Source organism: Hyla sarda, chromosome 2, assembly GCF_029499605.1.
Source record: "Hyla sarda isolate aHylSar1 chromosome 2, aHylSar1.hap1, whole genome shotgun sequence".
Lineage (NCBI taxonomy): Eukaryota > Metazoa > Chordata > Amphibia > Anura > Hylidae > Hyla > Hyla sarda.
In genome coordinates, this window is record NC_079190.1 from 376,858,173 (window position 1) to 376,881,689 (window position 23,517).

At 46.7% G+C, this 23,517-nt stretch overlaps 1 protein-coding gene and 1 pseudogene across 3 annotated transcripts in view; both read left to right on the forward strand.

Moving 5' to 3' along the window:
• Window positions 1–22,753, forward strand: part of CLUH (clustered mitochondria homolog) — a 92,144-nt gene extending 69,391 nt beyond the window's left edge. For 2 of the 3 annotated variants that reach the window (XM_056558454.1, XM_056558452.1), the window contains exons 20-26: window positions 598–678; window positions 820–945; window positions 5,474–5,595; window positions 6,383–6,476; window positions 6,730–6,864; window positions 7,609–7,682; window positions 20,960–22,752. In XM_056558454.1, the coding sequence (XP_056414429.1) occupies window positions 598–678; window positions 820–945; window positions 5,474–5,595; window positions 6,383–6,476; window positions 6,730–6,864; window positions 7,609–7,682; window positions 20,960–21,131 (804 nt within the window). In that variant the 3' untranslated portion in view covers window positions 21,132–22,752. Of the gene's footprint in view, window positions 1–597; window positions 679–819; window positions 946–5,473; window positions 5,596–6,382; window positions 6,477–6,729; window positions 6,865–7,608; window positions 7,683–20,959 lie in introns of all 3 variants that reach the window. The other variant, XM_056558453.1, reaches the window with a different exon arrangement.
• LOC130359853 (U2 spliceosomal RNA) lies at window positions 11,568–11,717 on the forward strand (annotated as a pseudogene).
• Window positions 22,754–23,517: the final 764 nt, after the last annotated feature.

A 23,517-nucleotide genomic window follows, 5' to 3' on the forward strand; every position in this document is an offset into this window, starting at 1 on the left:
CCCCCCCCCTCCCCCCCCCCAAAGGACGAGGGGGCACTCCCTCCGTCTGGAGAAGAAAAAGTTTAGTCTCAAGGGGCGACACGCCTTCTTTACCATGAGAACTGTGAACTTACGGAACAGTCTACCTCAGGAACTGGTCACAGCAGGAAAAATTAACAGCTTTAAAACAGGATTAGATACATTCCTGGAACAAAATAACATTAATGCTTATGAAGAAATATAAAATCCCATCCCTTCCCCAATATCGCGCCACACCCCTACCCTTCAATTCCCTGGTTGAACTTGATGGACGTATGTCTTTTTTCAACCGTACTAACTATGTAACTATGCTTGGTCATTGGCATTTCCATATGTACAGTGGTGGAGCCCAGTGATTGGAGCTCAAGAGAGGCAAGAAATCTTAGACATGTCTATACAAATAAATATGTTGTTATGGCTCCTAATGAATATTTGGTTGGCACGTGACTCCATCGTTATCATCAGTATAATGTATATGCATATGTTTTGATTTCTCCACTTCAAGCTATTCATATTGATGAGATGGCACACTTGACCTCACTATATTTCTATATTTCCTCTTGTGTTTTCTTAATCCAGGCCTTAAGCAATCAGCAGAAAGCTGTCCTGATGAGTGAGAGAATTCTGGGTACTGAACACCCCAGCACCATCCAGGAATATGTAAGTGTATACCTTACTGTAGCAGTATATCTGATCAGGGCAGCTGGGTATTTTTACTTTATCAATCTCCATTTCTATCTGCTTTTTCCTTGAACTGCATTCACTTCTAGTGTCCTCATTGACTTGTGCATTTTGTTGCAGATGCATCTAGCATTGTACTGCTTTGCAAACAACCAGCTCTCCATTGCATTAAATCTGCTGTACAGAGCGCGTTATCTCATGCTGCTTGTGTTCGGAGAAGGTCACCCTGAAATGGCGCTCCTAGATGTAAGTAGCTGTCTTTGTATCATTGTGATAATACATATGTTTTTTTTTAACTCATTAAAATAGATGCTCTTCTCTCAGTACAGCGGTGCATGGACACATTGGTTGCCACATTTCAGCAAGTGGTATATTAGCGGTATATCAGCAAGTGCTACTTTCTCGGTCGCCTACATTGGGGGACACAGGAACTGTGGGTATATGCTGCTTGCCACTAGGAGGCGACACTAGGCAAAAAAAAGTCTGCTCCTCTCAGCAGGATATACCTGCCCACTGACTGTGAGCTAATCAGTTTTAGCTTAGTGTCAGTAGGAGACAGACGCAGGTCTGGAGCTCTCAAGACCTGGTCTTTTTCTTGTTGGAATGACAGGAGCTTGGCGCTGCCTGGTCTCCTAGTCTGGGCATGGCACATAAGGTATGTTCTGTTAACCCCCCTCCCCAATGGTCAGTTTCAGGGTGGTCAACTTTTTATTGGGGTTGTACTTTCCTGAGGTGTCGGTCAGCGTGCCTAGGTGCATCCCGGACGTACCTTTTTAGTTTCACTTTCGGCCACAACGTGCAGCTGCGGCTTCTCTAGTGCCTGCAGCTATTAATATCTCTCCGGAGCCGCAGCTTCTCTTACCCAGTTTGGAACGGGGCCAACGGTCTTTAGCTTCGCTCCGACCCCGCTCCCCGGCGAGGCCTTTCTTTTCCGTGGCAGATATGAGCGTGGCCTTTGTTTTGCAGCTCCCGGCCCCGCTTCAATACAGTCATTCCTTCTTGTGCAGGACTCTGAGGTCTCAGCCGGGTTGCCGGGCCCCTCCCCCCACGCTGCGCTGTCCAATCACACAGCAGCAAGCGCTTTAGGGGTCAGGGTAGTCTCCTATCCCACGGCTCCGTGCATCCCTGCGATCACATGATCCCCTCCAGGTCTCATCTCCAGCCAGCACGCGCTCTGGGGGTCACAGCTGACTCCTCCCCCTGTGCTCCTGCTTGCTTCTTCTCAAAGGTTTTTCTCACCTGCTGCTGGCTCTGCTGCATCTGCTGCCGTTCTCCACAGCTTCTGGACACAGGAACCTGGGTGAGCTCGCTCCTTGTTACCTGGCTGTCTGCCTAGTCTTGTCATGTCCGATCCCAGGATCGCAGGTGGTGGCTACCGCCCTGGAGCGTTCCTCCCTGCAGCCATCCGTCCAGGACACTTCGGTGATTTCCCAGCTCCACTCCAGGCGCTCTCCTCACAAGTGCCCAAGAAAGGAGAGCTTGACCTCCTCTCAAAGGCGCAGCTCTTCCTCCAGCTCTCCTGCTGGCCGCAGCCGGCCTCTCTCCCGCAACCATTCGCCCAGGAGCCGCTCAGGGTCCCCTCCACGGGGTTTCAGTTCCACTTCAACCCGCTCCAGGGATCATACGTCCGTTCCAAGTCTCCTGGAGAACATGATGACACAGTGGGACCCACCTTCGAACTCAGAGGAAATGTCCTGTATGTCGGACATGGTGGACAGTCTGGTATCAGCTGTCAGAGACACCTTTCACCTCCAGGACCCTGGATCTTCCGAGGCAGTTCCGGAAGTCTCTTTCCGCAGATGCTGCCCCCCAGGTCTTCAATTCTCATGTTGAGTTTGATTAACTCCTTTGAGAAGCGATTCCTGGGCTCTAAGAAGCTTCGAGCCCTCTTTCCATTCGCTCAGGACCTGGTCGCTAAATGGACCTCTCCACATACGGTGGATCCCCCGGTGTCTCTTTCTGTCTAAGTCCACCACATTGAGAACCTCGCCAAGTTTGCCTTTGAGGCGGCTGGCTCTACACTTTTACCAGCGTTTGCATCTACCTGGGTGGCCAAGGCTCTCTCGGCTGCCCAGCTTCGCCAGGGGTTACTTTCCGGGTCCTCGCCCGATGACATAGCTGACCTGGCGCATCAAATCTCTAATACCTTTGCTCGGAAGCCTTGGGATAAGCCCGATGTGTGGCCTTAGCTTCTGGTAACCTGGTAGCCCTGCGTCTGGCCTTGTGGCCCAAAGCATGGAACGCGGACTCTGCTTCAAAACGCTCTCTTACGGAACTTCCTTTCTCAGGGGTCTGGTTATTTTGTAAGCGATTGGATGAAATTATTTCTAAGGCCACAGGCGGCAAAAGTTTTTGTTGCCGCTAAACCGTTCTAGGCGTACTGGTTCACGCCTTAAGGTCTCTTCCTTGCGTCCACTTCGGTTCGCCTCGACCCGAACGGACAAAGCCTTGGCTTCTCAGGACCGGAAGGTGCCTTCCTTTAAAACTCGGGCCCCCTAGAATTCTGGTGCCTGGTCAGGTCGTTTTTCTTCTAATCCCGGTTCCTCCAAGCCTTCCTCTGCCTGAAGGGGCGCCCCCATCCGGGGCTTCTCCTTGGGTGGGTGTTCGTCTGTCCCTTTTCCGGGACGTATGGGAGACGCAAGTGTCAGATGCCTGGGTGAGGGACGTTGTTTCCAACGGTTACCGGATAGAATCTTGTTCTCTTCCCCAGGATTGTTTTTTTCCAGTCCGGGCCTCCGAAGTCCCCTGCTCTGAATGTGGCGTTTCAGTCTGCCCTCCAAAACCTGCTTTCCCAAGGAGTGATTGTGCCAGTTCCTCCTCAGGAGCGTTTTTCGGGGTTCTACTCCAATCTTTTTGTGGTCCCCAAAAAGGAAGGCACGGTTCGTCCTATATTGGATCTCAAACTACTCAATCGCCACCTGCATCTGAGACCTTTTAGCATGGAGGTCTCTGAGATCAGTAATCGCTTCCATGGGACCTGGGCTAGTTCCTGTCCTCTGTGGACATTCAGGTTGCTTACCTGCATGTCCCCATCTGCCCATCTCATCACTGCTTTCTAAGGTTTCAGTCCAAGTCATTCGCACCATGCTTCGTGCCCGTAAGACTTCTTCAGCCAGGATTTATCATCGTACCTGGCGGGCTTACTTTCGCTGGTGTGAGACCTGGTCTCCCACTGTTTTTTCTTTCCCTAACCTCCTGTCTTTCCTGCAGGCCGGTTTGGAAACACGTCTGACACTCAGTTCCTTGAAAGGTCAAGTGTCTGCGCTCTCTATTATTTTTCAATGCCCTTTGCATCCAACTCTCATGTCCACACCTTTTTACAAGGGGTGGCCCACGCGGCTCCTGCTTACAGGTCCCCCACTCCTACTGGGGACTCCTACTCTCTTAGTTTCCTTTCTTGGAAGGTAGCCTTCCTCATGGCCATTACCTCTATTCGGAGGGTCTCTGATTTGGCGGCTCTTTCCTGCCATTCTCCCTTTCTCATCCTTCACCGGGATAAAGTTTTGCTCCGTCCTGTCCCCTCCTTTCTGCCGAAGGTGGTTTTCTCCTTCCACCTGAATGAGGACATCATTCTCCCCTCCTTTTTGTCCCAACCCTTCCCATCCTCGGGAACACTCTCTCCATAAGTTGGACCTCAAGACCTATTTGTCGGTCACTTCTGCTTTTTGGCGCTGTGACTTGCTGTTTGGGATTCCCGATGGTCAGCATAGGGGGCTCCCTGCTTCTAAGGCGACTATCTCCAGGTGGATCCGGTTGACCATTTCGGAGGCGTATCGCTGTAAAGGGAAGGTCCCGCCCTTTCGAGTTACAGCTCACTCTACCCGCTCCATGGGGGCCTCTTGGGTGGTCCAGAACAGGGCTTCTGCTATGCAGTGTGCACACTTTTGCCAAGTTCTATTAGGTGCACACGTTTGCATCTGCCGATGCGAGTCTTGGTCGCAAGGTTCTGCAGGCGGCGGTGGCTCAGTCCTCCGCCTGACTTCTTCTTGCTGGGATTTTGTTCGTCCAGTGTAGGCGACCGAGAAAAGTAGATTTTTTTTTTAATACTTACTGTAAAATCTATTTCTGAGCCTCATTGGGGGACACAGCATCCACCCATCAGTTGTTGTTGGTTTCCAAGTTTTGGTTGATTTTCTCTCGGTGAGGGGCTCAGTTGTATTTTTTGTCTGGGTTGTTCCTCGGACAATGTTGTGTTATTTTTTTTTTCTATTTTTTTTTTCTTTTGGCTCTCTCCTACTGCTTTGGGACTAAGCTGATTTAGCTCAGTCACTGGCGGCTATATCCTGCTGGGAGGAGCCAACTTCTGTTTTTTTTGCCTAGTGTCGCCTCTTGGTGGCAAGCAGCATATACCCACGGATCCTGTGTCCCACAATGAGGCTCTGAGAAATACATTTAGAATTAAAAAATCTACTTTTTTTAGTGCTAGTCCCACCCTTACTTCCTGGACTTTGTCCCAGCCTGTGCTTCAGCTGGGACAAAGATAATGCTCCAGCCGGACAGGATCGGTATGGGGATTCCTAGTGGTCATGTTTTATAAGCCATGATTTCTATAAAAAGGAGATACATTTTTAATGAAGTATATTAGAAAGGTTGAAAGGTTAATGTTTTACCAAAGATGTACAATATTTAAAACATTTTTGATTTTGACAAGTGCCTATTTAAGTCCTATTTCCTCCAGATATCATATGCAAGCTATTTTTTTGTGAAAATACCTTCAGAATAAAGATGTTAATGTTTTCTGTTGTGTAACAAAGTATTTATTGTGTCTCCTTAGAGTAACATTGGCTTGGTACTTCACGGTGTAATGGAGTATGACCTATCTCTCCGCTTCCTGGAGAACGCACTTACCATCAACTCCAAATATCATGGTGCCAAGTCTCTCAAAGTTGCACTCAGGTGAATAGACCTCTGTTGTCTTTTTATGTAGACATTTATGGACATTTATCAACGGGTTAAGTCAGGTTTTCTTTACTATAATTGTCGCAAAATTGTCGCAACTGCGACTACGTGTGTTTTCGTGCGACAATTTGCAGGAAGAACAAGAAAAGCAAAAAAATTCAAACTTGCTTACGTAGTAAATTTTTCTAAATGGATTTGCTTTAGTTTGGTATTTATCAACTGCGACAGTCGCAACTGCGCAAAAAAGCGTTGCAACAAGGTTTAAAATTGACTAAATTTACTCCAGCTCAAACGTGGAGTAGAAAAACCTACTACCAAAGTAAAAAAGGAAACATTGCTTACGTGAAAGAAAATTATCAACAGGCTGAAACCAGTTGATAAGTCACACATAAGCAAAGAAAAAATTACTAAAAAAAAAGAATACATAAGCAAACCTTGATAAATGTCCCTCATTGTCTATGGCTATTGTACCTCCAAACATGCACTTCTGTCTCTCTACACATAAGTTCAGATGACGTGTGAGAGAGTATTTCTAAAAGGGCCCTTTAAAGCTAATAACCTAAATAGGGGATTCATTTATTGTGAGGTGTTGATCCAATTCATTACCTGCTAAACAATGGAAAAAACAAGTGATAGGATACATAATGATAATTATAACCTGTTACATTGGTCATACACACAAGTTGGTAAAGCTGTGTGCAGTTGTGGACAAAAGATCCTACAATAAATAGCTGCCATATAGAAAATCCTCAAGTTTATTTTCTTACTTTTTGTCTTCTTGCAGTTACCATCTTGTAGCTCGTGTGTACGAAACTAAAGGAGAGTTTCGCTCCGCATTACAGCATGAGAAAGAAGGATACACAATATACAAGAACCAGGTGAAGTAGCAGAAGCCTCCTCTAGACCACTTTAATCTTGTATCTTTCAGAGATTTATAGCTAGCGGCAGCATGCAGTTCTGTGTTGTGTATGGCTTAAAGGTCAAGGATACCCTGTGACTAGTTGGCAGCATTTCCTAGGTTTCGTGCTATTCTGCATTGAAAGCCTAACCCTAAGGACTCCATGTAGGTGACTATTAGTAGTGAAGTATGTGGTAATATTAATGCTTCTGCTTTTATCATCCTATATTCAGCTGGGGGAACAACACGAAAAGACCAAAGAAAGTTCAGAGTACTTGAAGTACCTTACCCAGCAGGCTGTAGCTTTACAGCGCACAATGAATGAGATCTACAAGAATGGATCCAGTGCCAATATAATGCCCCTGAAGGTATGTTACTAGCTTCCTTTCTTGGTTTTCTGGATAACTAAAAAGCAGTTTTTCCCAACCAGTGTGCCTCCAGCTGCTGCAAAACAACAACTCCCAGCATGCCCTGCGTGGTTGCAGTTGGAGTTTTGCCACAGCTGGCGGCACACTGGTTGGCGGACACTGTGTTAGAAAAACAAGGCTGCCTTCTTCCATAAACAGTCCTCTGCATGTCTATAGGTTGTGTCCCAGTATTGCAGACCAGTCCCATTCACTTTAAAGCATTACTGTCATTTATAAAATTTGACATGTCAAACATTTTGATTGATGGGGGCCTGTGTTTTGAACCCCATCTGATATCTAGATATAGCTGGGTGTAGCGCATGCTTCACTCCCCGGCTAAATACAAGAGACAGTCTCCATTAAAAAGCCTATGGAGTCTATCTCCTCCAATCAGATGCATTGAGCACCAAGCCGGGGAGTGAAGAACTCTGCTTGTGTGCTCCACCTGCTATATCTAGAGATTGGAGGGGGTCTCAGCAATGACATCAGAAATGTTTTTTTTTTTTTTTATATTGTAATACCCTAAAACTGCTGCTGATAGCACTAGATAGGTGAGGGGGTAAAGCAGTTTAAACTTGTCTAGGTGAATGGTTGTTGTGCATGCTTGACTAAGGAGAAATAGATCTTCTGTAATTAGTCCTCTTCTGAGTGTTTTATGTGTAAGGAGGATTATGACATTGACACCTATTGTGTGTTCTCTTGCAGTTCACAGCTCCCAGTATGGCCACTGTACTAGATCAACTGAATATCATTAATGGAATCTTGTTCATCCCGCTCAGGTAAGATTTTGGGATGATCATTTTTTTATTTTTATAAAGGAGATCTCTGGCAAAAAATAACTTATCCCCTATCCATAGGTAAGTAGCTGATTGCAGGGGGTCTGATCGATGGGGCCCCCCGCAATCACCGTGACAGAACCCGGCGCCCGGTGAGGAGCACGTGCTGCAGCCGATACGTGCTCAATTCATTCTTATGGTAGCGCTGAAAAAACATGAGTACAACTCTCAAGCATCATCGGCGCTCCCACAGAAATTAATGGTCTACCGGTAGATGACACTCGCCCCTCACTGAGAGCACCGGGGGCCCCCAGCAGTGGGACCCCCGCGATCATAAAGGATAGGGGATAAGTTATTTTTCACCGGAGTACTCCTTAAAGGGTTAGTCTGCTGGGAAAAAAATTTAAATCAACTGGTGCCAGAAAGTTAAACAGATTTAACAATCTGAATCCTTCCAGTACTTAGCTGCTATATGCTTCACAGGAAGTTCTTTTCTTTTTGAATTTCCATTCGGTCTGACCACAGTGCTCTCTGCTGACACCTCTGTCCATGTCAGGAACTGTCCAGAGTAGGAGAAAATCACCATAGCAAACCTATCCTGCTCAGGATAGTTCCTGACATGGACAGAGGTGTCAGCAGAGAGCATTGTCGTCAGACAGAAAGGAAATTCAAAAAGAAAAGAACTTCCTGTGGAGCATACAGCAGCTGATAAGTACTCTTTAATCCTTTCAGTACTTAACAACTAAACTTTCCCTAATCCCCCCCACTTGTCCCTGACTCTATTTGACACGATCCTTGCTTTTTTTTTTTTTTCTTGCGAAAATGACACAGAATACCTTTTTTTCTTTCTTTCTTTTTTTTTTTTTTTTTTTTACCCTGAGCTATGCTGCTTATTCTACCAGCTGTCTGAGAGAGGAAGGGGAAGTGGCCCGGCAGGCGTGACGTAACATGAAGCCTGACTGGGCTAACTTCCGCCCTTCCTCCTCTATGCTGCGATCCCACTCGGGAGCGCGCATAGAGTCTCAGCAGAGGACAGGCACGGCAGTATAAGAGTGGAAGACCTCGATCAGACATATGGATATTTGCCTAAGGCAGACCCAATCTTTCCTATAACAAGAGCAGCGCTCCACTGACTCCAGCCAAATAAGGAGCACGCCCTGCTGAGGTACAAGCACAGCGCTTGCTCCCGCCTGTCTGATTGACAGGCAGAGAGTTGCGCTGAGCTCTCCTGTGTCCTTGCTGCAGTCTGTGATTTCGGACTCATGCCATGAGTCCAAAATCATACAAAGGCTTGGGGCCAGGACTGCTAGGGAGACCCCTAGTGGTGACTATTTTAAAGTTAAAATAAAACATAAAAGGAAGAAAGTTATTCATTAGGCATTGATCTTGAACATATCATATACACTGAATTTTGTTATGCTGCAGAAAATCCACTGGGCAGCGGAAAATGTGCAGCGTATTTTGCTTCAGGCAGACACACAGGACTTCTCCACCACAGCCTTGTGTGCTTAGTGATGTTTTAGAGGTGGGGCTAGTGCTCAAATGTGACTGTGATGCGCTGGGCCTGCATCAAAACTTTATTGGGGCTGCCGGGAAGAAACCCTGTGGCCCACATTTATCATTGCAGTGCAAGTTAAGCATTTTTTTTACACCTTTTTTTTTTGTGTGCTGATAATGTGTAGGAGCACCAAATTTATTAAAAGGTAAAATAGCTTTGATAAATTTTGTTCAGGTCCACATTTTCTAAAATTTCTGTCCACACATACACCAAAAAGCTACACCATGTCTGGGCTGGTGTAGTTTTAGAGACTTTTCAATGGCTTTGCACCTTTTTTTGCTCCTTTTTACAAAAAGGCGCAATGATAAATCCCTTCTATATCATGTGTATTGCCGAAATCAGTGGATTGCAACTCAAAATCAGCAGAAATGTGTAAACAAAAAGGGGCAAAAAAAGCGCAAAAAAACCCTGCTTGCGCCTTTTTTAGACACAAAAAACAGTCTAAAGTCAATGATAAATGTGGGCCTGTGTGTCTGCCTGAAGCAAAATACACTGCGGATTTCCCACTGCCCAGCAAATTTTCTGAAGCGTGTAATATTCAGAATATAACCTACATGTGAACCCTACCCTTAATGCATAAAATCAAATTATGAAAGAGAATAAATTGATTTTACATTTATCTTTAATTAAAAAGTACCTCTAATCCAGTGTTTCCCAACCATTGTGCATATGGCTGTCCAGGCATGCTGGGAGTAGTAGTTGTGCATCAGCTGGTGGCACACAAGTAGGTAAACACTGCTGCAATTTCTGTGACATCCATTTAACTCCTTAACGACGTCCTGCGCCGTCTCCCGTGATATAACGATCGCGGTGATGCCCCGTACTAACCCTTCAGACGCTGCAATCAAAGTTGACCGCCGTGTCTGAAGTGAAACCGAAAGCATCCCGGCAGCTCTGTCGAGTTGTTCGGGACTGCCACGGTGAAATCAAGGCGTCCCGAACAGCTTGCAAGACACCAGGAGGGGTCACTATCTGCCTCCTGCGTGTCCGATCACCGAATGACTGCTCCGTGCCTGAGATCCAGGCAGGAGCAGTCGATATCAGTGTAGGAAATCAGTGTGTGCAATGTTATGCCAAAAAAGGGGGGAAAAGTGTTAATAAATGTGATTTAACCCCTTCCCTAATAAGTCAGAATCACCCCCCTTTTCCCATAAAAAAAACGATGTAAATAAAAATAAATATAAACATATGTGGTATCGCCGCATTCGTAAATGCCCAAACTATAAAAATATATAGTTAATTTAAACCGCACGGTCAATGTTGTACACGTAAAAAAAATTCCAAAGTCCAAAATAGCGTATTTTTGGTCACTTTTTATACCATTAAAAATAAATAAAAAGCAATCAAAAAGTCCGATCAAAACAAATGGTACGAATAAAAACTTCAGATCACGTTGCAAAAAATGAGCCCTCATACATCCCCATAATAAAAGTTATAGGGGTCAGAAGAGGACATTTTTAAACGTATACATTTTCCTATCTGGGGCTTCTATACCTACTGGGGTGCCCTATCTGATGGGGGTCATATTTATCTGGGGGCCTGTCTTCATATGGTGGAGCTCTACCTAATGGGGGACATATCTATCTAGGGCTCGGTCTTCCTTCTGGAGGAGCCCACCCTTTCTACCAACTGTGGGGACCTTATATGGGGCATTATTTACTTGTTAGTGGAGCCTTACCTGATGAGGAGACGTACCGACCTGAAAAAGGGACATGCCTTCCTAAAGGGGACTACCTACTTAATAGGGCGGACTTGCTTATCAGGGGTGGACCCTATCCACCTAATTGGGTGACATACTGTTCTGCCTATTAAGTTTAACGGCCTTATTTACAGACCATTTTGGTTGAAATTATTTTATGTACCAGGATAAGTGGATTGTGCTCCATTTTAGTCCATTGGACAAGTGGTTTTTAAAAAAAATGTCCACACCCGTTGCATAGATTCAAGTTATCATGCCATTTATACCACACTGTCACCATGGCAGAAGTTTAGTTTATTTTCCATTCTGTCCCACAAGATCAAGCCCTCATGCAACTTTGTCTATAAAAACAATAAAAAGTTTAGCTCCCAGAATGCATTGCGGAGAAAATAGCTTTGTACTAAATGTCCAATTTTGGACCATCTTTAGGCTGGAATTCCACTAAGGTTTTTCACACAAAAACGCCCCAAAAAATGCCCATTTTGCCGTATAGCGTTTTTTCAGTGAAAAAATGCTGCAGCCAGATGTTAGCTGCAAGTCAATAGGAAACTGCAAAATGCCCTACCCATTTGGCGTTTTTCTGTGCATGCAGAGGATTGCAGAGGATTTGGTGGATTACGGCGATGAACTAGGCGCTTCTCGGCCTTTTGGCTAAGATCAAGTGTAGTATCTGTTCTTATCAGTTTTCATGCTGGTGGGGATGGGTGCTGCATGGAGGATGCAGGTGTACCGGGGCTGGTTCTGAGGAATCAGCTCGACTGCTGCCCCGATGTGACCTGTTCCCTCCGGGTCTCGCCATGAGGCTGAGAGGGTCTAGAGCCGAGGTACTTTTGTGCCTCGGGGAGTGGTGACCCTGAGGTGCCGAAACTCACTGGGAGGATGGGCTCACTGAGTTGAAGCACGGGCACCATAATCTCTTCACCTTGTGGCACTCACCTCTTGATTCCCGGCTTTCTGGCTAGGATCAGAGAAATGTTAATAGATCCGGCCGGATGTCCGGGCAGTATATCTGCACACATTCACTTATTTATTTCTTTTTGTCTCACTGTGTCACTTTTTGCGTGTTGTGTGTTCACAGGATTTGTCAGGATGCGGTAGCCCTTCTGGGTGTCCCTCCTGGCGGTCTAGGGGAGGTGTGTGTGGCCATTAGGTTCCGCACCTCCCTGCAAACACTCCGGGTACTCCTGCTTTGGCAGGGTACCTACCGTTATCGGCTCTGCGGGCAGATACCTTGGCTAATGCAAAGGGGGATGCCGGGAGCATTTGTTGTCCCCTAGTAGCTTCGGCGAAAAGGGACATCGAACCTGGAACCTCGCAGGTACCTTTTGGTCCGGAGGCGAAGGGTAAGGTTTTTTGGGGGGCCCCTCTCCTATCGGAGAAGGGCTTGCGATAGACCGCATCCTTTGTGCATGTTTTTTTAATGTAACACGTTTGTACTTTTTCTTGCACTTTGGGTGAATCGAGAGCACGTTCCTCGGCTTTAAAAAAAAAAATAGTTTTTTTTCCTTTTAATAAAATGGCTAACGGGGGGCTGTGTTTTTTTTTTTTTTATTTTTTTTTTTTAAATAAAATTTTCCAATGTGTCAGAGAATTAAAATATGGAGAACCCTTTTTTTTTATAACTAAAAACACATAGGGTTTTGACGCTCCGGGCCTGTTGGTACCGGCACCCCTGTGGCAGTGATACCGGGGTAATAATTGGGGGGTTAGCACTAGCTGTTTTTGGGGCTAACGCTAAGCCCCGGTTTAGTAATGGATTCCGTCAATAAGACGGCTTCCACTACTAAGCATGAAAATTCAATAAAAGAAAACCTGACACATTGGAAGAATTATTTTATTTTAATAAAAATTCCCCCACAGCCCTCGTTAGCCATTTTAATAAAAGAAAAAAACGAGTTTATCGCTGTGGTCCTCCCAATCCGCCGTAATCCTTTGCATACACTGATCTTAAATGGGAAGAAAAAAAGAAACAAAAAAAGGTTGACATTTTTTGGCACTCTCCACTGACTGGTGAGGCAGCTGCCAGCCCTCCGGACGGCATTTGCGGCCGTCCAGTCTAGCTATCCCCGGCAGCTGTTTCCGCAGTGGAGGCGGCTGCCGTCCCCTTCAGCGTCGGGGCGGCGTGTTCGGCCGGGAACCAGGTCGCTAATTTAGCCCGCGGCTTTGGCCTGGTCCCGGCCGAGGGTACCTCCGCCCTGCAGGCGGTCTCAGCTTGTTCCAGCATCCTTTCCCACAGGGAGACGGCTGCGGGCTTCTCTATCAGGGCGGCATGGTGTGGCCGGGAGCCAGGCCGCGGCTTTAACCGCAACTTGGCCTGGTCCCGGCCGTGTGTGGCTCGACTGTTCTCACTCCAGCAGCCGTCCCCGCAGAGGAGACGGCTGCCGACTTCAATTCTTAGGGCTGTTCGGCAGGGAACCAGGCCGATACTTTAGGCTGCGGCTTCGGCCTGCTCCCGGCCGAGTATAGCTCCGCCCCTTCCCGCACTCACTGAGCGCCAAATCTTAAGCGCCGGCATGGGGAGGAACTAGTTCAGCCTATCAGGTACAGGCTGTCTCAGCCTCTCCCGTGTTAGCGCGCGCGCGATAACTCCTTCCCTCAGGTCACGTGACTCGCTCCTGGTCCAGCGCTGTTCTTCTCAGAAGCTGCTGCACGCTGCTCCTGTGGGTCTTCCATCTCTGTTTCTAGCCGTCCGTCCTGTATTCCGGAGGTGTAGGGACGTCAGCCCGGAACCTGGGTGAGCTAATTCCAGTTCTTCTGTCACTAATTGGCTGTGCTTGGCAGTGTCTACCCCTAGCATTGAACCTTCCCTCAGACAGGCGGCCCCTGCTTTGGTCACTTACTATGCTTGTTCAGGGTGTAGGGTTAAATTTTCGGGGGGGTTCGGCTGTACCCACTTGTTCTGCCTGCTCTTCCTCACACCCTACTACCCCTGCCCAAGATGCTCCTTTGGTGTCTGTGACCCCTGAACCGGCCCCGGTTTGGGTGTTTTCCCTCTCCCAGACTATCTCAGACTTGACGCAGGTTTCCAAGGAGGTGGCTATAGCCTTAAGACAGTCTTCCCTACGTCCCCCTCGGGAAGCAAGTTCGGCGTCTTCGGACCGTCGACGCTCCCACAGACGTCCATGTTTTTTTTTTAAATCCTGACTCCTTTCCTGAAAACAGGCGCCGTTCGCGCTCCTAGGCAGCGTTCCCGGTCACGCAACCGCGCTTCTAGGAGCCGTTCCCTGAACCGCCATTCTAGATCCCGGTCACCTAGATCGGGAGCCTCCACTAACTGTTCACGCTCTCCGGGTGAATTGGCGGACTCAGAACCTCATTCGGATTCTGAAGAGCTGTCCTCCATGTCTGACTTGGTGGACGGCCTGGTGTCTGCAGTCAGGCTCACTTTCCATCTACAGGACCCTGGACCTTCGGAACCTGCTCCTGAGGTTTCCTATGCCCGTACTCCTTGTTCTCCTAAGCTTTTCCATCCTTTATAAGGAGTTTGATGTGCTTCTGGAGACCGCCTGGAAGCTTCCGGAGAAGCGCTTCCAAGGCACTAAAAGGTTGAAGACTTTGTGTCCATTCCCTCAGGACCTTATTTCTAAATGGACTGTTCCACCATCTGTGGATCCCCCAGTCTCCCGCTTATCAAAATCCACCACTCTACCGTTGGCGGATGCCGCTTCCTTCAAGGATCCCGCGGACAAGCGGGTGGAGAATTTGGCCAAATACGCATTTGAAGCGGTGGGATGCTTCCGGCTTTCTCTTCCAACTGGGTTGCGAAGGCCTTAGCGGTGTGGGATTCTCATCTTCGTCAAGGTCTGTTGTCCGGTGCCTCCCCGGATGATCTGGCTGAGATTGCTCGTCAGGTGTCAGACGCAGGCAAATATTTATGCCAGATTTCGTTGGAGTGTGCTCGCTGTGCGTCTGTCGCGTCTGGCAACCTAGTCGCCATTCGTCGCTCCATGTGGCTCAAATCTCTGACAGCTATGGCCTTTACTGGCAGTCGCCTTTTTGCGAAAAGGCTAGACGACATCATCTCTGAGGCTACGGGCGGTAAAAGTTCTTTGCTTCCCCAGAATAAGGCTCGCCGCACTGCGGCTCGTGGGTTTTTTTCGTAAGTCAACCTCCTTTTGGTCCTTTCGCTCCCTGGGTCAGGGGCGCCAGGAAAAATCGAGACCCTCGCAGGGTAGACAGGGCCCATCCTTCAAACTTCACTCCTCCTGGAAGCAGGATAATCGTTCCAACCGATTTCCCGCTAAATCAGGAACCCCCAAACCTGCCTCGACCTGAAGGGGCGCCCCCACCTGGGACTCCGTCTCGGGTGGGCGGTCGCTTACTTCTTTTTCAGAACGTCTGGTTGGCACAAGTCCAGGACTCTTGGGTTCGGGACGTCATCTCCGACGGTTACCGAATCGAGTTTGCTTCTTTTCCTCGGGATCGTTTTTTTCGGTCCCGGCCTCCTCGTTCACCTACTCTGGCCGCAGGTTTTAATTCTGCCATTCGCACTCTGCTGCAACAGGGTGCCATTGTGCCCGTTCCACCTCAGGACCGTTTCAGGGGTTTCTATTCAAACCTCTTCGTTGTGCCCAAAAAGGAGGATTCAGTCCGTCCGATTTTGGACCTGAAAATCCTCAACCAACATCTTCGCCTTCGCCACATCCGTATGGAGTCACTACGGTCGATCGTGGCATCCATGGACCAGGGCGAATTCCTGTCTTCAGTGGACATTCGGGATACGTATCTACACATCCCGATTTTTCCTCCTCATCAACGTTTCCTCCGCTTTGCCGTTCCGTAGGGTCACTTTAAATTTGTGGCTCTGCCCTTCAGCCTGGCCACAGCCCCCCGGGTTTTTACCAAGGTCCTGGCGGCTGTCATGGCCATTCTCAGGTCCCGGGGGGGGGTCTCTGTCCTTCCTTACCTGGACGACCTGCTTATCAAGGCCCCGTCCCGGATCCAGAACGAGGAGAGTCTCCACATCACCCTGCTGACCCTAACCAGCTTCGGGTGGCTGATCAACGAGGGGAAATCCAACCTTTCTCCCTCCCGGTCTCTGATCTTTCTGGGCCTCCGGTTCGATACCGGGAGCGCCCGAATCTTTCTCCCTCCTGACAAGCGGAGTGCTCTGCTGTCAGGCGTTCGTCACTTGAGACGCCCGCATCCGGTGTCCATTTGTGCATGCATGGCAGTGCTGGGCAGAATGGTGGCGGCCATTACGGCGGTTCCGTTTGCACAGTTCCATTGCCATCTGCTTCAGTGGGCTATTCTGTCCCTGTGGGATGGATCCCCCCTGTCCTTGGATCATCGGATCCGTCTGCCCACCTCGGCTCACCAGACTCCTCTTTGGCGGCTCCACTCTCCCCTCCTTCAGAGCGGCCGCTCGTTTCTACCATTGAACTGGCTGGTTCTTACGACGTATGCGAGCCTCCTCGGTTGGGGGGGGGTGTTCTCCTGGACCGGACGGTCCAGGGCCGGTGGTCACCTCGGGAAGCCAGGCTTCCTATCAATGTCCTGGAGATCCGGGCGATATTCCTTTATCTCCGACACTGGGAGTCTCTTCTTCGGGGTCACCCAGTTCGCATTCAGTCGGACCACGCCACAGCCGTGGCGTATCTCAACCGCAAAGGGGGCACTCGCAGCAGTGCCGCCATGACCGAGGTGTCCAAGATCTTGACCTGGGCGGAATGCATGGTTCCCTCCATATCAGCGATCCACATTCCGGGGGTAGAAAATTGGGAGGCGGACTTCCTAAGTCGCTCCGATCCCGGGGAGTGGTCCTTTCATCCGGAGGTGTTCGAGTCCATTTGCCGTCGTTGGGGGATTCCGGACGTGGACCTCTTTGCGTCCCGCTTGAACCGGCAGGTTCCAAGCTTCGTGGCAAAGTCCAGAGATCCTCTGGCGCTGGCCGTGGACGCCCTCGTCATTCCCTGGTCTCGGTTCACTCTCCCGTACCTGTTATCACCAATTCCCCTCCTTCCCCGAGTACTCAGGAAACTCAAGGCAGAAGGCGTATCGGCCATCCTAGTGGCTCCGGATTGGCCCCTGCCGATCTTGGTACGCCGACGTGGTTTGGCTCGTGGCGGACGTTCCCTTTCGACTGCCAGATCGCCTCAATCTTCTGTCTCAGGGTCCCGTTTGCCACCCCAATTCACAGTCGCTGCGTTTGACGGCGTGGCGGTTGAAACTGTGGAGATTGAAGGCTCGCGGTTTCTAGTCTGAGGTTATTCGCACTATGCTCAGGGCACGTAAGCCATCCTCGACTAGGATCTACCATAGGACTTGGCGGGCTTATTTTTGGTGGTGTTAGGCCCGCTCTCTTTCCCCGGTTCGTTTTTCTCTGCCGAACCTTCTGGCGTTTCTGCAGTCGGGTCTTGAGACGCGCCTGGCTCTTCTCTCAAGGGTCAAGTGTCGGCGCTGACTATTCTTTTTCATCAGCCTCTAGCTTCTGACTCATCAGTTCACACCTTCCTCCAAGGAGTAGCTCACGAGATTCCTCCCTACAGGTCTCCTTCTCCCCCTTGGGACTTAAATTTGGTCCTGAGTGCCTTGCAATCCGTTCCGTTCGAGCCTATCTGCAATATTTCTCTCCGTTTCCTTTCCTGGAAGGTCGCCTTTTTGGTAGCTATGACCTCGATCCGTCGGGTGTCGAAATTGGCAGCTCTTTCTTGTCAACATCCCTTCCTGATTCTTCATCAAGACAAGGCAGTACTTCGGCCGGTACCTTCTTTTCAACCGAAGGTAGTTTCGTCCTTTCATCTGAACGAAGATATCGTTCTTCCTTCCTTCTGCCCTGCTCCATCTCATCCTAAGGAGCGTTCTCTCCACAATTTGGATGTGGTCCGAGCGTTACAAGTTTACCTCAAGGCCACCTCTTCTTTCCGACGGTAGGAGTCGCTGTTTGTCCTTCCGAAGGGCCAACGCAAAGGTTTGCCGGCTTCTAAGGCCACCATCTCCAGGTGGATCCGGTCCTCCATTTCTAAAGCATATCGTTCCAAGGGTAAGGATCCTCCCTTCCGGGGTACGGCTCACTCCACTCGCTCTGTGGGGGCCTCTTGGGCGGTTTTTAACAGGGCTTCGGCCCTACAGGTGTGTAAGGCGGCCACTTGCTCTTCGGTGCACACGTTCACCAAGTTTTACCAAGGGCACACTTCTGCATCCGCCGACACCTCTTTGGGGCGTAAGGTTTTGCAGGCAGCGGTGGCTCTGCCGTCCGCTTGATTCTGGGTTACATGGTTCCCACCCCGGGGGCTGCTTTGGTATGTCCCACGGTTCCTGTGTCCCCCCAATGGAGCTGAATGAGAAAAGGACATTTTTTACACTTACCGTAAAATCTTTTTCTCAGAAGCTCCATTGGGGGACACAGCTCCCACCCTGTGTTGTTAGTTGTGATCTGAGAGTTGGTCGCCTGTCAGTTTGTTGGTTCATTTATTTTGACTGGGCTCCCTCCTGATTCTGTATTTGTTTGGTTCCTCCTATTGCTTTGGGACTAAAACTGAGTGTCTCTAAGGCAGTAGGTGGGGTATACCCTGCTGGGAGTGGCCAACTTCTTTTGTATGCCTAGTGTCAGCCTCCTAGTGTAAAAAATCTCCTTATTGGTGAAGTGAAATTGAAATAGTAAAAGATAATTTGGCAAATTTGGTGGTTTTCTTTTCAATGCCATTTACCTTGTGGTTGAGCTAACTTTTTATTTTGATACTTTAGGTCGTACTGATTACAGCAGTACCAGATGTGTATAGTTTCCGTCATGTTTTACTAATTTTTTTTAAAATCCTGAACTTTTTCAAATATTTTTTAATTGCCATTTTCTGGCCCCTGTAGTTATTTATTTATTTTAATTTTTTTTCTTTGCATACCAGGCTGTATGAGGGCTCATTTTCTGCGCCATAATTATTATTTTTTGTATCTGTACTATTTTGGTATTGATCTCACTTTTTAATCGCTTTTAACTTTTTTATCTGGGATATTATAAAAATTGCAGTTCTGTGGTTAGGTATTTTTTTACATTTATGTCATTTACCGTACGGGATACATGATATATCTTAATAGTTTGTACAATTATGCATGCAGGAATACCAAATATGCTTATTTTTATTATGTTTATATATTTTTATATAGGAAAAGGGGGTGATTTGAACTTTTAATATGGAAGGGGTTAATGTGTGTCTTTTAAACTTTTAGTAAAATTTTTTTTTTTTACACTTTATTAGTACCTTAGGGGAGTTTTAGGAGGAATCATTAGATTCCTCATACAGATCAATGGAGGTTCATAGAACTCCATTGATCTGTGTGCTCTGTGATCCATTCATAGAGCCTAGTCCTGCCAGGCTCTATCAATGACAGATCCACAGACACCAGGCAAGCAGAGGTAAGGGTGCATGCACACCACGTTTTTGCAATACAGTTCCCGTATCAGGTTTTTGTTGAAAAACGGATTCCTCAAAACCTGACTAAACTGGATCAAAACGTGTGTACAAATTTTAACCCATATACGGTTGAAAACCTTATACTGTTTGAAAAATGATGTCCGGTTGCATCCGTTTTTTAAGAAAAAAACGTGTACATTGTTAACTTTTCACTCCATTTTGAATAAAGTTTCACTTGTTTGATCGCAGTTTTTTTTCTTGGAATTTCAAAGTCAAAAACCGTATGGTTAAAACTGGATGGAACCGTACGCACATACCATTGACTCCCATGTTAAAAAAAAAAAAACGTATACGGTTTAATACAGTTTTTCACCCGGACCATAAAACGTGGTAGACTACGTTTTTGAGTACGGGTAAAAAAACGGACTAAACTGGATGATGCGTTTGACATACGGTTTACAATGTTAAGTCAATGCATACGGTTTTCTATACAGTTCCATACGGTTTTTAACTTGAAACCGTATACGGGAACTGTATAGCAAAAACGTGGTGTGCATGTACCCTAAGCCCTCTGGCTACCTCTACAGTGGATCAACCCCACTAGCCCACCAGGGAGCATTCACATGTCCCTTTAGACGCTGCTGTTAGCTTTGATAGCGGTGATCTGAAGGGTTACTAGCCAGCCGTGGCGATCAGGATCGCCATATTCTGACTATTAGTGGCGGCCCCAGCTACTGAAATTAGCTGGGGGCTGCAGAGTATGGAGCAGGCAGAAGTCAGGAGCCCGCTCCATACACCCCTCTGAGCACTGCCATGCTTGTCAGGGGCTTTCAGGTCTGACCCTGCTTGCCCGAAGCAGGGCTAAGGACCTGAAAAATTCATGCGCCCGGAACTGCATGTCCCGAGCGACGGGCGATAGGAATTCCACATCCATGATTTATATCTTGCTCACTTGCTTTGTGTTCTTGCCTTGTGGATGGGGCATGTCCATCTCTCTCCCTCACTGTGAGGACTCATCTGCTCTGAGTCTGGGAGCAGCCTGGCAGTTTGCAAATCAATACACAGTAGTTTTTATGCATACATTTTCTACCTGTTCCTAGTAAAGCTGGATGCTAATCAACATATCTGTTACTATGTGTGTTATTCAGCTTTCAAAGACTCCTGAATGTCTGGTAAGTGTTGCCTTTAGCTGTTGCAAAACAACAACTCCCAGCATGTCCACACATCCTTTGTAGTTTTGCAAGAGCTTGAGGCGCACAGCTGGAGAATACACAGTTTTACAAAGATTGTACCCCCAGCTGTTTCAAAACTACAGCTCCCATCATGGAAGTTGTAGTTTAGGAACAGCTGAAGGCTGTAGTGGTGCAATGGTGATCTCCTATACTGGATACCAACACCTTACGGCCGGTATCCAGTATTCTGCAAAATACAGAGTAGTTTGTCTGCATAAAGATAGATGACCCCTAGTGGCGGCTATTTTCATTTTAAATTTTTGAGTAAAATTTACATTTTTTTTTTAAATAAATGTGTATTTGAATTTGTCATCAGTAGTACTACAAAATATTAAAAGTTTTTCATAATGACAGTGCCTCTTTAAGTATTTATAGTTTGCTCATTCTCTGTCATTTATGAACCATTTGCTGTGGACACTTTTCTAACATTAACATTTTTACAGTCAAAAAGACTTGGAAAATCTGAAAGCCGAGGTCCAGCGTCGTCAACAGCTACAAGACGCAATAAAGGGAGCCGACAACCAGGGGACTGAAGACAAAGAAACAGAAACATCAGAAGCTGCCAAAACAAGCGTGGCCACGAGTGACACTGTAGAGACACAAACCTCTGCTTAGACTTGTTTTCTCTTCCTTTTTCAGACGCCACCTTTCAAACTATAATCCCTATACAGGTTTTTTACCAAGACCTGTAGGTTATAAAGCGCGTCTTGGCGATATTGTTGCACAGGTACAAATGTCGATAATTCACAATGCAAGGAACTAATCTGTAAACTATCAGTGAGTCTGTCTCTGCTGCACTGAGGCCCCTCCGTCCCTAAGCAGCTGTACACACACGAGAATATGGGGCATCAACTAGCCTGATCCTGAGACTTCAGTGTGTGTGTGTGTGTGCGCAATTGGGTGTGTGTCCATGCAAAATCCATTTCTGCACTTTCTGTTTGTACCTTATAGGTAATAGCTCTGCTTAGAGGTGACTGAATATTTCTCAGGTCAGTTAGAAATGTGGACTGGTGCGATTTTTACTGGAAAAGGTGTGGTCTGAGCCAGTAGATCCAGCTTGTGGCCCCAGAATTAAGCCATACACTCAATGGAAAAAGGACCCCCCCAATCATTTCTTCATAGCCTATTTGGTTTAGATGGACATGAATGATATATTCTGTAGGAGCTTTTCATTTTGTAAGGCGGGGAGGGAGGCGGGTAAACCATTTGCTTTACAGCTTTTCTTTTTTTTTTTTTTATTATTATTGTTATTAAGGACTTTTGGTTTTTTTATCATTTTTTTTTATTATGGTGATTCTATGACACGTGTGATTAAGTATGCTTGTATTATACATGTTCATTACAGATTATCTAGTGACACAATATCTGCATGTGTCTAAGGACAACGAAAAGCTTCTCATCTATGCTGTATCACACACAATCTAGTGCCTGAATGTATAAAGTGTGGACAACCAGCATACAGAACCCTTGCTGGCTGAGGCTGCGTCCATTCATTCTCTTTCCATTTTTCATCAATTTGTAGACATTTGCTGATCACGTCGCTGCGCTTTTTTGAGGCATTTTTCCTCAACTTTTTACAGTCTTCAAAATTTTTCTCATACATGAGATCGTGAAATGAACTACTTATTTTTAATAGGCCACAAATCGTCGGGCAGATATTCTATTGCCATTCATTACAAAGACATCTTGGTATGGCTGAGGTGTTGAGTGCTCATCCTCCTTTGTAATTAAGCAGCGTTTGATTGTAAAGAGCATTTTCACTCTTATCTGCCTTAAATCCCAGTATCCTGCGGTGTTCTCTTTGCACTTAGTCTAATAGTAATGTAAGGTCATTGGCCTCGCTGTCCGTCTGGGGGAAGTTGTATGGAATGTTGGTCTGAGTACTCTACTAATGTAGGTTGCATTAGGCCATATTCACACAATGCGAGTCACGTGTTTTTTTTTAATTTTATTTTATTTTTTTGTTTTATCAACTGGTGCCAGAAAGTTAAACAGATTTGTAAATGACTTCCATTTAAAAATCTTAATCATTCCAATACTTATGAGCTGCTGTAAAGTACAGAGGAAGTTCTTTTCTCTTTGAATTTCCTTTCTGTCTGACCACAGTGCTCTCTGCTGACACCTCTGTCCATTTTAGGAACTGTACAGAGTAGGAGCAAATCCCCATATCAAACCTATCCTGCATCGGACAGTTCCAAAAAATGGACAGAAGTGTCAGCAGAGAGCACTGTTGTCAGACAGAAAGGAAATTCAAAAAGAAAAGAACTTCCTGTTGAGCATATAGCAGCTGATAAGTACTGGAAGGATTAAGATTTTTAAATAGAAGTAATTTACAAATCTGTTTAACTTTCTGGCACCAGTTGAATAAAAAAAAATGTTTTCCAGGGGAGTACCCCTTTAAGAGTGAAAGAGTGAAAGCACATGATCACTGTAACTGCATCAAGACAGTTTACGATAGTAAGTAATGGAAGGATTTCATTTCTGCCATGCAACTGCAACCTAACCTGTTTGTTTTCACCCAAAGGAAAGCTGGGAACAAATCCCAAAAAGGAAAGGCTTTTAACCAGTTTGCCCACCTGAAACTTTGTTTGATGTTGGGCTTAGAGTATAATAACAGTGAACTCTTGCAGGTCAGGTGGATTACACCCAGGTCACAGTTGGGTTTCTAAACCCTCCTCCGCAACTCTTAACCCCAATTTGGCTGAGCTTCATGAGAGAGGAGTTCCTGCTCAACCAAGAGAGATCCTATCCAGTCTTTTGATTTGACACCTTTTACATTTTAATGAATATAAGTATTCAATTGTACATTTTTTTAGATTTTCTTTTTTTGTGCTTCTTTTTCTGTTTTTGTCGTTTTTTGAATGTTTGCCTGTATGAATTCATGCCATTATATTCTAAACAGTCTTTTCTTATACGTTTCCTTAATTTTTTTTATTGTTTTGGATCATGTTCTTACATACATTTTTGACCTCCTTGTCCTGCCTAGACATGACAGTAAGAC